The 13,452-nt window shown below is 40.4% G+C and overlaps 1 protein-coding gene across 1 annotated transcript in view; it reads right to left on the minus strand.

The window, feature by feature from the left end:
• Positions 1-13,452, minus strand: part of STAC (SH3 and cysteine rich domain) — a 73,978-nt gene that overhangs the window by 19,198 nt on the left and 41,328 nt on the right. The window contains exons 4-7 of the mRNA XM_064418778.1: positions 9,818-9,918; positions 7,719-7,800; positions 5,752-5,867; positions 1,400-1,481 (exon numbers count right to left, since the gene is read on the minus strand). Coding sequence (XP_064274848.1) covers positions 1,400-1,481; positions 5,752-5,867; positions 7,719-7,800; positions 9,818-9,918 — 381 coding nt within the window. The remainder of the gene's footprint in view (positions 1-1,399; positions 1,482-5,751; positions 5,868-7,718; positions 7,801-9,817; positions 9,919-13,452) is intronic.

The following is a 13,452-nucleotide window of genomic DNA, read 5'->3' on the forward strand; positions in this document are numbered from 1 at the left end:
CAGTGCAGGCAGTTTATTAAAATTTTTGGAGTGACTGATGCATAATTTATACCCTGAGCCCCTAAAGGATGGATTGTAAAAAAGCCAGTGCTGATCAAAGGAATCGTTAATGTGCCGAGGAAGTTATTTGGAGGTTTGACACATGCTGAGTTTTTAAACTAATCTCTTTAAGTTCCTTGAATGCTTTTCTGTGCATTCAGTGAATACAGATCTCAGAGAAAAAATGTTTCTTTGGGTTTTAGAAATGAAACTATTGACTTGCAAAGAAATAAAAAGTTATCTGAACATTCAAACAGGGTCAATTCAATCTCAGATGGGCAGGATTAAACAATGTGGTGCAGACTGAATTCTCTATCTTTAACCAGGTCAGGTCAACTTGAACTTGCAAGACAGAAAACTTAACAAAATTTTAAGGAGAAATCAGATAATACGGATGAGATATTCACACAATGAGAGGAAGGAAATGACAGAACATGGTGAGGAGAGGTGATAGGACCAAGAGGGGAGGAAAGGAATAAGGAGGGGACAAAATATAGAAACAGACAGCTAAAGCTGGCCTTTCACCTACATGAATTAGTAGCAGTATGTAAGGAGTACTGGGGGATACCACAAAGGAAAAAAGTTATGCTCATGTTCTGTACATCTTGTGAGATTCAGCAAACAGATTTCAGGTGCTGCTAGAGAAGTTGCCATGATGGTTTGGGCCTGAATTTGTGATGAGCAATAACTCCTTTTGTGTGTGACTTCCACTGCCATGACTGAATTCAAGAACAGGGTCACAAACACCAACTCTTGGTGGCTGAGATTTCATTACTAAACTCTTGATGCTATGATGGTTTTCAAATCTCATCAAACCAATGCTGTAAAAAACACTACTTTTGTACTGCAAATCAAACAAAGGAATTGGGCCGTTAATATTACTGGGTACATACTACAGCTGTACTGAGAAGATGCAATTATTATCAAAATTCACTGTGTTGTGTATTTTACACAAAGATATTTTATGATTCATTTTCTGTCCCAAAGAGATTATTATATACAAAATCATGTGGAAAAAATCAAATATAGGGAAAACAAAGTATTTTTTTGGTTCCACTTTGCCAATGTGGAAGTGAAGCATGTTGTCTAAAGTCATGATCATGAAGTAAAGATAGGAGATAGGGAATGGACCTGAACCTCATCCAGCTGCACTTTTGGACACACTGCATTAAGGAAAGTAGTATCTTCAATTTAATCTGAATGTCAAAAAGCATTCCCCAAATTTTTGCACCAACTCACCTTCTGCTTTGGAAACCAGAACACTGGTAAAACCTGGACATGCCATAACCCCTTCCCCTCTGAAACAGGCTGTACATGGGCTTTTTCACCTGAGGGTGTGTCCTGGCCTGGGGGCACTCACCGCTGTTGCTGCGCTTTCTGCTCATGTCAAGGGTGCCTGCAGAGCTATTGCCTTCCTCTGGGACTTCTACCAAGTCAGCTGTCTGCAGGGACAGAAACAGCAAATGAGACAGGATAAATCAGAAAAACGGACTAACGAAGTGAAATAAAACCACAGCAAGGACCTTTGGGAAATGCAATACTTGAGTGGTGAGAGAGCAGAGCAGAGTCAGCCTAGCAGGATGGAAAGAAACATTGGATCTGATGATGCACAACACATACCTACTGCACAGAGAGCAGTGGAAGCCCAGGAAAAAAATTCCAGACCAAGTTTGGAGTCTGGAGCACAAAAGGTTTCTGCAGTATAAAATAAAATGAAAGTTAAGGAACAAAGGATTATATTGAGCAATGTGCTTCTCTGAACAAAACAGAAAGGGCATGAGGGCATTTGCAGATTCTGCAGGTATACTAAATAGCTATCATCTAGGGAGACTGAACATTAGTTGAAACTACTGAATTTTAATATATCAGTCCCGAATACATTACTCAGTAAAATAACTGTAATGTAAGGGTCATTTTAATTTTGTAAAAATGCTGTAAAAAAAGAGTTAGAGTTCAGTGAAGTGGATGAAGTCAGTCTTTAACTATCTGCCCTCACTTTCTTTTTAAACAGTCATCTGGCCAGTATAGTTAGGGAAATTGAAACCTAAGTGTTGCTTTTAGAATTACTATGATTTCTTTTTTGCACCATATTAATGTCAGTCATGATTAGGGACCCAGTGTTCCAGGGTATAGGAAAACGTGGGATGACATAATCTCAAGCCTCAGAAGTATACTCTGCATAGAGATTCCTTGGTTGGGTAGTCAGCTTCTCCTTGTATAGCCCAACAGGAACAAGGAGCTGCTCCAAACAACACTGTGCGAGTGTGACCTTAACAAAACTTCAGTCGTTGAACTCTCTACATCTTTGATAACCAGAAAAAACCCAAAGATTGAACTTGAGTTACGTGTTTTCTCTAATCTGAATAAATGTAAATTTATTCCAAATAATTGTTCCCAAGATTTATTTTTTTCTAGCTTACAAATTTTAAGTCACAAGAAGGATTTAGTGTTATTGTAAGGCACTTTACAATTGTACTGTACACACAGTTTGCTCTATTGCTTTGCAGTCCTGTGCCTGCATCACAGGAACATTTCTGTTTTTGTTTAGGGAGCAGAATCTGACTTGTTTTATAGATTTTACATGTTGTTTTTTTTCCCCTTTTACTAGTGTTGACAGCAAATCTTTTTTTAGAAAGTGCTTTCACAATTTTATTTCTCCTATCTAGTACTTTCCTAGCTATTTCTCCATGAAGGAAACCAATGAACAAAGGGGTTGAAAGTAGATTTGTGCCACAGGTGTCTTTTGGCTTTCTTGTTTCCCTTGCTGTTTTATGAATATATACTTTAGTTTGCTGCTCTGTTGCCCGTTGTTTTTAGACTCAGCCTTTTGCTCCAGGTCATGTTTGTCTTGCATCTTGCCCAAATAGGTCACCCAAGGACGAGAAGGCACTGCAATAGCAAGTGCACAGCAAGTACACAGCAAGATCCAGTGTAGAGCATATCTATGGATTCTGGTTGCAGGATGGAAAGACTAGCTTTGTTGAAATCCTGTCCCAGCTATTTTTCAGCTCATTGCTATAACATGGTCCCCAGTTTTCACACATTAGCTTAATTATTGCTGATTAGCAATTAATATTATTTTGTTAAGTTCTAGTGCATATGTGTAGTGACTGTCTCTTCAGTATTTACCTCATCCAAAACCTTCTGAGGCAACCTCATTTACCCTTAATGATTTTTCTCTGAATGACTACATGACAAATGGTCTAATAGAAATGACAGAGATGCAAAGCTTCTTTTGACAGGACCTGATCCACAAAAAACTAACAAGAACTAGATTCACATTTGCATCACCTCAAGTGCCTTTTTGTATAAATGTGGGTTGCAGAAGCACAGTTTTGAAGCAAGCAGTAGGTAGTAAATCTGGAGCATATGGCCACTTTCTTTTATGGGAAATGCAGAATCCGGGCGGAAAAATCAGTGAGTACGTCCACACAGCTCAGTCATGTTAAAAATACTTCGGCTAGTTTAGAGGAAGGTGCTTGTCTCTGCAGAGGGTAGAGGCTGTCTACATGAACTGCATGCAGTATGGAAGCTTCATGGCTGTAGGGGAAAAGTACAGCTCCTAAGCCAGTCACCTTTGCTTTTCATCACCTTCAGCAGGAGCACCTCTGCTGTGCTGACCCAGAGTGAGGCCTTGGACACCTTGGACACCACCTGCAAGGTGAAGTAGTATCCCAGGTGTCCCCATGTCCCTGGTGTGACATGGCAGAACCTTGAAGCACATTCCATCTCCCAGGGCTGCAACTCGGCACAGCCTCACAGCTGCATTGTTGCTTCTGCTTGGAGAGCAGCAGAGCAGCCCAGAAGCGAGGACTACTGGGGAAAGGTAGTAGTCCCTCTGAGTTGTTAACTACACATGTTTCTAAGGGTTCTGTGCCACATCCCTGTTGCAGCCACTGGTCAGTAGCTATTCCCAGGTCACACATCAGCTTTAAAGATCCTGAGCTCTATCATTTTGTTCAGGGTTGTGTTTACCCTGTTTTTTATCCTTGTCTCAATCCACAAGTTTGTGCTGGCAGAACTTATGGTTTCTCAGGTTGGTTTATCCAATTCTCTAATGTGTTCTATTTCCTGTATGCTGACACATGTTCTATTCTCTCTCAGCTCCAATACCCTGGAGAAATTCCTGTAATGAACTTGCGTTCCTAATTCTACGCCCACACCCCACCTAGTTATGATCAGCTCCCTAGAGTAAGCTGACACAGCATTAATGATTTCTACGCTTGAGTTTTCATTTATAATTCAACATAAACTTTATTGATTTAGAAAGCAATAATTACATTTGTAGAAATTTTGTTTCAAAGGAAATTAAATAATTGAAAGAAAGAAATGTAATAACGCGACAGAAGGCAGAGTCACTTTGGGTTTAAAAAATAAAGGGAATTAGCAAATTCCTTTTAAGGAACAAATGGGGGTGGATAGAGGATGTGCCCCTTAAAAATCCCTTGCAGATTTCATGCAGTTCTTGCTTAAATGAGTTTGTCTTCTTTCTCATCTGACATGAATTGATGCCTGTTTAGAGTCCCCCTATAACACCTGAGATTACAGGCCAGCCATGCGAATGAGCATGCATTTAAATTCCAGGGAAATGTTGTAACAAACATATACAGATATTAGCATGACTTGGTATTAAGCATATAAATATTTGCTTTGAGACCTGGAGACCAACTCTCATCATGTTTCTGTGCCCAGTGATTTGTCTTATGAGGCGTGTGTGGAAGAGGTTGTTAGATAATGTGGGCCTGATTTTTGGAGATAACAATCAGCTTAACCTCCAGTGGATTCAGGTGTGATTTTTTTTTTGTTATTATTTTTTTTTGATGGAGGGAGGGGTGGCGTGGGGAGGATCTCATGAATGGAAGAGAACCTCAAACATAGGTGTAAGCACCCTTTTATGAGAGGCTGAGAAGGTAGGAAATGTTTTTTCAGCACTATGAAGGAGCTCCTGATCTCATGGATCCCAATTCTAGGATAAGGAAGAAAATGGCAATTTTTACTATTGAACAAGGTATGGATATAGCAAAGGCATGGCCACAGGAACTATCACTTCCCTTTTCTCTACTTCTTCTGCCATGATCCTTAAGACAGTGACTTTTATGATTGGAGAGAATGAATGACAAACATGAAGGCTAAAACCTCCCTGTCTGGACACACAACCTGATCACACATGTCTGTGTTTGGGGTTTGGAGAGAGAAGCCCCGATCTGTAATGTCTCCCTCATGATTCTGCACTGGACAGAGGTGGAGGTCCCAGTCCCTTGCTTTGCTGCAGTAGCAGTGTTAATTTTGTCTGGGCTTGCACTGGGGCCATGATCTATGTTCTGAGGACTCTTATCACTTGTAAGAAGGGCGAATGGCCACCATCAACAACAGGTACTATGCATCTGCTCCAGCCTGACAGTCTAATATTTCTGTTACACTTTTATATGGATGTGTAAAATAAAAAGATTAATATTTCATTTTCCAATCTGATAAAAACAGTTTACTAATTTAATTAGCATTTTTTTCTTTTTCTCAAGAGTCATCTAAAAGATACATAAAACTTGAATTTGCAAAAATAACAAGTTTTCTGTTCTCAATATGGAAGCTGAGAGTAAAATTTTAGGGTTTTTTATGATTTGAAATACAAGTTTTGCAAACTCTGACACAATGTCATGTGAATGAGTATCTGTTGCTGATCCAGAAAGAAAACAGAAGAAGTGGGATACTTACAGAGTTTCTGTTGGGAGAGTCAGATCCACTTCCAGAACTTCCCTTTTTGGTTTTCTGGGCTAAGGAAGTCCCAAAGCGGAGCGTTTCATACACAGGGTCAACCTTATTTCCACAGGCTGCAACAGAAGGAGCAAAACGTGTATCAGTCAATACCTTGAGGATATTTCTGGTCATGTTCCTGCTTCACTTGGAGCAACACCTGCCTGTACCAAGAGGTTGAGCTGTATGCTTAGAAACAGTTTGAGAGACTATCCTGATAGAAAGTGTGTGTTGAACTTAATGGAATTGCTGTCAATTTTCTGCTGCCTCTCTACTCCCAGAAAGATCATCCTACTCTCATCCTGGCTCTTCCATTCTCGGCCCTTGCCTTGTCTCTCTTCACCTGGCATTCTCCTTCCCTAATCATCACTGGTGCTACCTCTGTAGTGGTAAAGAAGACAGAGTACCAGGAGGTCCTAATCCCTGTTTGCCTCTGCCAGTGACTTCTTGGATTGCTCTCAACAGTAGCTTTCCCTCATAGGTAGCCACAAAAATAATCTCCCATGGAAAAGAAATGGATGCCTTCAATGGGAACTAGCAAATTCAGTTCAAACTCTCTTCTACATCCTTCATTCTTAGACTTCATCTTCCCTTGTGACACAAGGCTGTGGGCATGTAGAAAATGGTACATTTATAGCAATATGTAGAAAAAGGGAAATTTTAGCCAAAGTACTGAGAAAGTACAACAGATTTTGGATTTTGATTGGAGCAAAGGACACCTCATTTTTTAGCCAGAGTTTATTCAAAATGTTTCTATTACTTCTGATAAAAATGATGGGTGTTTTTGAGAAAGAGAAACTTACATGAAATCCTGGAAATTAATTTTTTTAAACTGCTGACAGTAAGAATGCAAATGTCATCAGAGAAGTAGTTTTAAACTGACTGCCTAGTCTTAGCTTTGGTTTTTTTGCACTTCCCCTCTTCCTGGTTAGAATATTGGTGGGGAGAAATATTTTCCAGAATAAACTTAACTTCTCTGTTTCATAATGTTTCTTTTCAGAAATTTGGTATTACAGTGAAGAAAAAGTGGTATTTTGTAATAAAATCGGGCTCCCCGATGAAGGAAATGATTGGCATGTGACTCCAAGGCTTTGGAATGCTAAACACTCGCTTTATTAAAACTACATTATATTACATTATACTATATTAAAGAGAGATATTATATTGTATTATATTATGTTTACTTTTAACTACTACTGAGAAACTTCTGACTGTCTCCTGATAGGACACACACTTGTGGATTTAATTGGTTAATGAATTAAAATACTATTACTAGAATTTAATTACTAAATTTGTTCAGGTAAATAATCTTCTAACACATTCTACATGTTCACAACAACAGGACTAGAAAATGAGATAAGAATTGTTTTGATAATTCTTTTCCCTGCTTCTCTCACAGCTTCTCTTTGTTCAGAGGGAATGTGAATACCACAGTCTTTCAAGTACTCAGACAATGTGTAGATATGATCAATAAGGAAAAATATGAGGAAAGTAATAAATATGGATGAAAAAGGACAGGAACCTAGCAGCATCCCTCAAAAGCTGGACAAGTGCTTTGAATGCCCTCTGCTGTTTTGATCTCCCTGTCTTTTATCTGTTTTTTTCCCATCTCAGACCCTCATCTCAATATTTCAGTGTTTCTTCATTCCCAAGTTCCTACCTTGATTTCAGGTAGTTGTTGTCATAAGCAGGGTAATTGCTAAAGAGGTATGCATACAGGGTTTTGAGTGAAACACATAAAGAACACACCCTCTCCTCTTCCAGCTCTGTATCTTTGAAGTGGTGCTTTCCTGAGATGGCAGAAGAGCATCCAGTCACCAAAAGGAGCTGGATGGCTGCTGAGGATAAAGACCATGGCTGGAAGTCTGCCACTGCTCTTGCAGAGCATTGCCAAGGGAAGACTGAATGGAAAAGCAGTCAAAACCTACCAATAGGCATCACTTCTTTGATGCAGCCAAACTGTTCGTGAATGAGTAGCGGTGAGCTGTAGTACCGTCGAAATCCCTTTGGCTGGAGGGAGAAAAAGCAAAAACAAGTGAAGTGCATTGCTTGCCTTGACTGATGAAGCAGAAATAGCCTCAGCTCTTTGGTTAATGGTGGAACATTGTGGTGAGGCTGGAAATTTGCCTCCTGCTGTTCAGTCACTGTGAGGTTTAGAGATCAGATGTTTATTTGATTTTTTGCCTAGAAAAAAATAATTTCCTATATTTATGTGGAAGAAGGGGCTCATTTTCAGCTCTCTTTTTTCTTTTGTCGTACACAAAAGCAACACTAATTAATTTCAGCTGAAGTGCTGAATCATTAGAGGTTGTGGGAAGTTTCCCTCTCCCTATCTTCTTATAGAGTCTGAATTTGCATTGTATTTGTTAAACATGTGACTATTCTTCCCCACCCTAGCTCCAAATTTTTTTTTGTTTTGTAATGTCCAAAACTCTAAGCTGTTACCAGATATACCCATAGTGTCCACTTGTAGAAAAATGCACCATAAAACTCAAGCTATATCATTAAAGAATACCATAATATGGCAAATAAAGGTGCCTATACCACTCTAAAAATGTATCTAAATTCAGGCAAATTCTTAGTACTCAATGCTTTCAAGACATTGGAATTTCACAAATGGTCCCTCTAATTTCTAATGTCTGCAGGCCGTGAGAACTTCTAGTCACAGTGAGAAGTGAGGAAGAAGTGTGCATATTTTTCATATCCTCTGTTCAGTGTACATAAAAACCTGATAGACAACTAGCTCTTCAGGTAATGAGTTGCAGAAAAGACTGAAAAAGAGTGAGATGACTTATAATCTTGGAGTCCTAGAAGAATAAATTCCATATTTTTCAGCCTTTCTCTGCCCCCAAGCTATATTCAGACAGAGCATCAGCATGAGCTCACAAAACTCCTGTGACTTTGCTGACAACTTCCTGATGTAATTTAGTCTCTCTTTTTTTGTTTTTGTAAACTAGTAACCACAAGAGCTGAGGCTGGAATCATGAAATGCATGAATCAATTAACATGAGATAATATTTGCTTTGTCCAGGGCTTGTCATTCAGCTCTTCACAGACCAACTTCCTATACCAGAATGCCTCATACTAGAACTATGATTATGGTTTAGGTACACGAAGACATGACTTGGGGATATAAACAACAATAACTTTCAGTGAACACTCTTGGACAGAAAAGATCTTCCTAGTGAAAGGTGGGGTTTGTAGCACTTTTGAAGTCAGTGCTTGCATTTTCCCATCACTTAACACAGTAAAACTCTTTGGTTTTAGCTCAGCTGTCTCAAGTGTCTTCAAGTCACAACAAATCTGAGAACATCTGAAACATGAATCTATGTATTATTCAGTTTTCATATCCCAATTTCTTTTTCCAAAAGTAACCAGAAGGTACCATAGTCCCGTAATAGTCAGCAAGGCGGGTTAGAATTGTCTCAGACACAGTGTACTGCCATTGCCAGTCACGAGATTTTGCTGCTCAGAAGGGAACCCAGGCACTAAAGTTCAGTGTCCCAACAGGGGCAGGCTCCTCCCAGCCTCTCCTGCTGAGAGATTGCTTCAAACTCTGTTGTGTCTTACTGTGAAATATTCCTTGGATTTCTCTTTAAGGTGAATTACATTTTTTTATTCAAGCCCTAACAGTGGAGAAAACAATAAAACATATTTTGAAGGATTTTTCATTTGTTAAACCCAACTGAAACACTATGATTAATTTATAACATTCTTTGAGAGGTTTACACTACAGCAAACACAGCTGAAATCAAGGTAATTAATTTTGTTAGCTAGCTAAATTTGTATTCTGTAAATACATTTTCACATCCACAAAGCAGACCAGATTTGTGCTTAGGTTTTGTTTGCATCCTTGTGCAGCAGCAATTGCCCAAATTGACAACAGGGCACCACCTGGCTTCACTTTTCTAGCCTCAGTAAAGCGATCTCGTGTGGCTTCTGTTAATGCAGCAGCTAAATGCACACCTGGGGCTCAGGCACACAAAGAAGTAGCTCCAGCACAAGCTGCCCTGAGCTGCTCACTTACCAGCTTGCCCATGCAACGCTGCTGCCCGATGCTGTCTGCACACTTGTGGTGGATGCTCATCTTGCACGCCTTACAGCGCAGTCCGTGCTTAGCGTTTGTCCCTGTGAAATGCATGGCAAAGATTGAATTAGACAAAATCAATAGTTTCCATCCATTTAAACAAGTGACCTGAAAGAACTGATGGGGTCAGTTGCAGTAGAGCAAATACTGACAGCATTCTTTGCCTTACCTGCTTTTAAAAATGCACATTTGTACACCCATTTTCTTTACAGCCTCTCCGTTTTAGGCATTTGTCCCCCAGGCCCTTTCCCAGGCTGTTGCTGACTTCAGATTTATACTGGATTATGTTCTGCTGTATGATAATCTGACCAACAGCGTCTCTGCCTCATGAACACCAAGCAAAACCCCTTTGTTATTTTGAAAGGTCTTGGCGTGGCTGTGCATGGCTGAGGGAGGCACTGAAGGAGCACCCAGGCTCTGGAGCAGCTCTGGGGTGCTGGGTCCTCAGCGGAGGCCCAGGTTTTGCGGGTGAGAGGTAGCTCCAGGCATGTGTGAGAGGGTTAACCCAGCTCCTTTACCATTTCCCACCCACAGGCAAACACATCCCTGTTTGCATGGATTCTTTTTCCTGTGTGGTTGCACGGGATTAGTGTGCTGTGAGGATTTTTTCAGTTATAGTTTCTTTCAATTACACATGTTCAAAACAATACTGACAATTGCTCCCAGGGACTGCTGCTCTCACCACCCCGGGCCAGTGCTCAGAGGGTGCAGCAAGAGCTGCTTGCATGTCCCTGAGTGGGGCACTGAGGATGCCACAAGTTTGACCACGCTCTCCTCTCTTGTCAGTGGAAAAGTTACATGTCACAGGTAGCGGAGCTACAGCAGAAATTTTGCTTTAAAGAAGCAGAATTCTCCCACTAGGCCAAATGTAGTTCTGTGTTAGCTTCAGTGAGGAGCTACTCTTGAATGACAAACCCCAGTCTGCTTGCTTCCAGGCAGGAAGAGTCACTTTTATTCATACAACCATAACACTTCCTAAACTATGCAGAAGCAGTGATGTTGCAGCAACTCTTTTATCCCCTACAGGACTGTGTAAACAGACTGAGTAAACAACATATCTGTTCACTGTATCTACTGTGAGAGTCAGTACAAAACAAGGTTATAAAGAACCCTAAAAACTCTTGACATTTTAACCAGCCTTCTTTAGTCAGACATGCTAAATATTAGTTAGAAGGATCCTGCATCTGAAAGTTGTCATTTAGCTCATTGGTTATGTACATGCTGCCAGTTTCATTCAGTAAAGTGTGACCTCAGAAAGAACCACTTCAGGGAAGGTTTCACCAAGTTGGTGCCAAAACCCAAGCCTTGTCGTTCACTTTCAGAGCAATAGGTGTCTGAAGTGGCCACTGGCAAGCCAGGTAAGGCAGGCTGAGGTCGCCATGGGTTGTTGCAGTGAGCCAGGCTCAGATGTTTCACCTGTGTGCTTCCTTTAGGACACAGGATCCTAAAAATCCTGTTTCCTAGGGAAACACAAGATATTCCCCACCTTCCTATAGAGACTGCTGGAGTGATAGGGACTGAATGGGGCTGAGTGTGGGGTGTGCCCCAGGGACTTCAAGGGAGTGGGGTCAGTGTCTGCTCCCCACTTGTTGCCCCTTTTAGCCACCTTTTAGTGCGTGCAGACATCCTTTCTATCCTATTTTCTGGGGCCTTTTTTTCCTAGCAAACACAGGATTTCTTAGAAGACCACATGCCTGTTTATTTGTTTCTTTTTCCTGCATGGTTGCACTTGGATTAGTGTGCTGTGAGGATTTTTTCAGTTATAGTTTCTTTTCAATTACACATGCCCAAACCAATATTGACTTCTGTGGCTTTGTGCTTTTATTAGTGATGATGAAATGCTGAATCACCCTTCCTGGTGATCAACAACTGGCACTGAAAAAAGAGTGGTTCCCTCACAATTTTGCATTATATTTATAGGGCAGAATGAGAAAGGGAAAATTACACCACAGTTGGCCTATGCAACACGTCAGTGCTTACACCAGGTCTAATTCTCCTCTCATGCTGGTCTGTACCAAGTTACTCCTAAGATGTAGCTGTGAAGAGGCAGACAGTGTCACGTCCTTCCTGCTGACTATGTTATGCTTTTCCAGCCATTTTAATGTTAACTTTAAAAGGTGGATGTTGGTCCTTACATGTTATAACTATGTCAAAACAATTGTGTGGCCATATGATGTGCAAAATGAATGTGAAGCATCTGAGTTGCTTTCAAAAATCAAACCCCAGCTCTTTCAGAACAGAAGTCTGTGGTCATGTGAAAATGAGTAAGACAATTACAAAAGAACAACGCTGTATTTCCAGTGCTGAGTGCCATATTTTTATATCTGAGTAGCTGAGTAGTGGCTTTAAAGAGAGGAAAAGTATTTCGGTCACACACTTGAGTCCACAAGAAGACTTTGTAAATCAAAATGAAATTCCTGTAACTACCAAAATCTCCAATCTTCAACCCATTTTCAGTTTGAACTACTTGGTTTACAGTGGGGCTAGCTTGGAAAAAACTTCCCTCCATCTCCCTACCTCCCACTGAGGAATAACTACAGAGCTTGGAGAAGAGTAATTTATGCTGTATTTATGCTTAACCACCATATCTCAAGCTCTGAAAATGGCATTTCTACAAGAAACATCTTTTTCCCCCACAGAATAATTCTTCCGTTTTTCTTCCCCATTACACTAAATCACTCAGAGAACTATGGCTAAGCTGTTTCAAAACTAGTGCATGCCAGGAATCAGATAACTACATACTGGCAATGTACCTGACCCAAAAGTTTCTGAGATTCAGAAATGAGGCACAATCACAGCTCACATCACAGATAAGAGATTGTATCCAGTACAGGTAAATGAGACCAGGGTTTGACTCATTGCATCAATTTCTGGCCTCCCATTTATGCACACTTATTGACCTTGCAGATGCCTGAATGGGGCAGGTTTTAGGAGACATCTGGTAGTTTAAAATAGTGAAAAAGCAGGCAGAACACAGATCTTGCAAAGGATGTTATTTAAAGCTAAGTGAGTACAGTGAGAGTTCCACAGTCATGCACCAGAATAAGAGAGTTATTTCATTATGCCTAAAGTAGTGGCACAGGATATAGCAATGTGTTGAAATATTATTTCCCAATAAATTCTCCTGGAAATCATAAGAAAGTTAGGAATTTGGTCTGAAGAAACATTAAATAATAGAAAATATGTCTTATTAATGATTAATAAATGAAAAAAAAAAATTGACAATGACAAAGATAGTAACAATAATAGCAACAGCTACAACACCACAATAGGGCAGAGTACTTGAGGATAATTTTCCTTTGTTGCCATAGGGTACCAGTCTTGTTTGAAGTTGAAAGCCTCTCTGTGGCATGCTTATTCCCACTGGGTTAATCTTTCTGTGGATTGAAGCACAGGGCAGGGGAAGAGTAAGGAGAGAGTTCACATTTGAGCTGGTTACAGCACTGTCTGGAAGGTGCGGTGTTCCAATTAGCGAAGTCTCAGATGCTAATGCATTCTCCTCAGGGACATCTGCTGAACACACATTGATGACCTGCAAGCCTGACCATCGCTGTCTAGGATGATTCCTGTCCCCC

This window comes from Passer domesticus, chromosome 1 (assembly GCF_036417665.1).
Source record: "Passer domesticus isolate bPasDom1 chromosome 1, bPasDom1.hap1, whole genome shotgun sequence".
NCBI lineage: Eukaryota > Metazoa > Chordata > Aves > Passeriformes > Passeridae > Passer > Passer domesticus.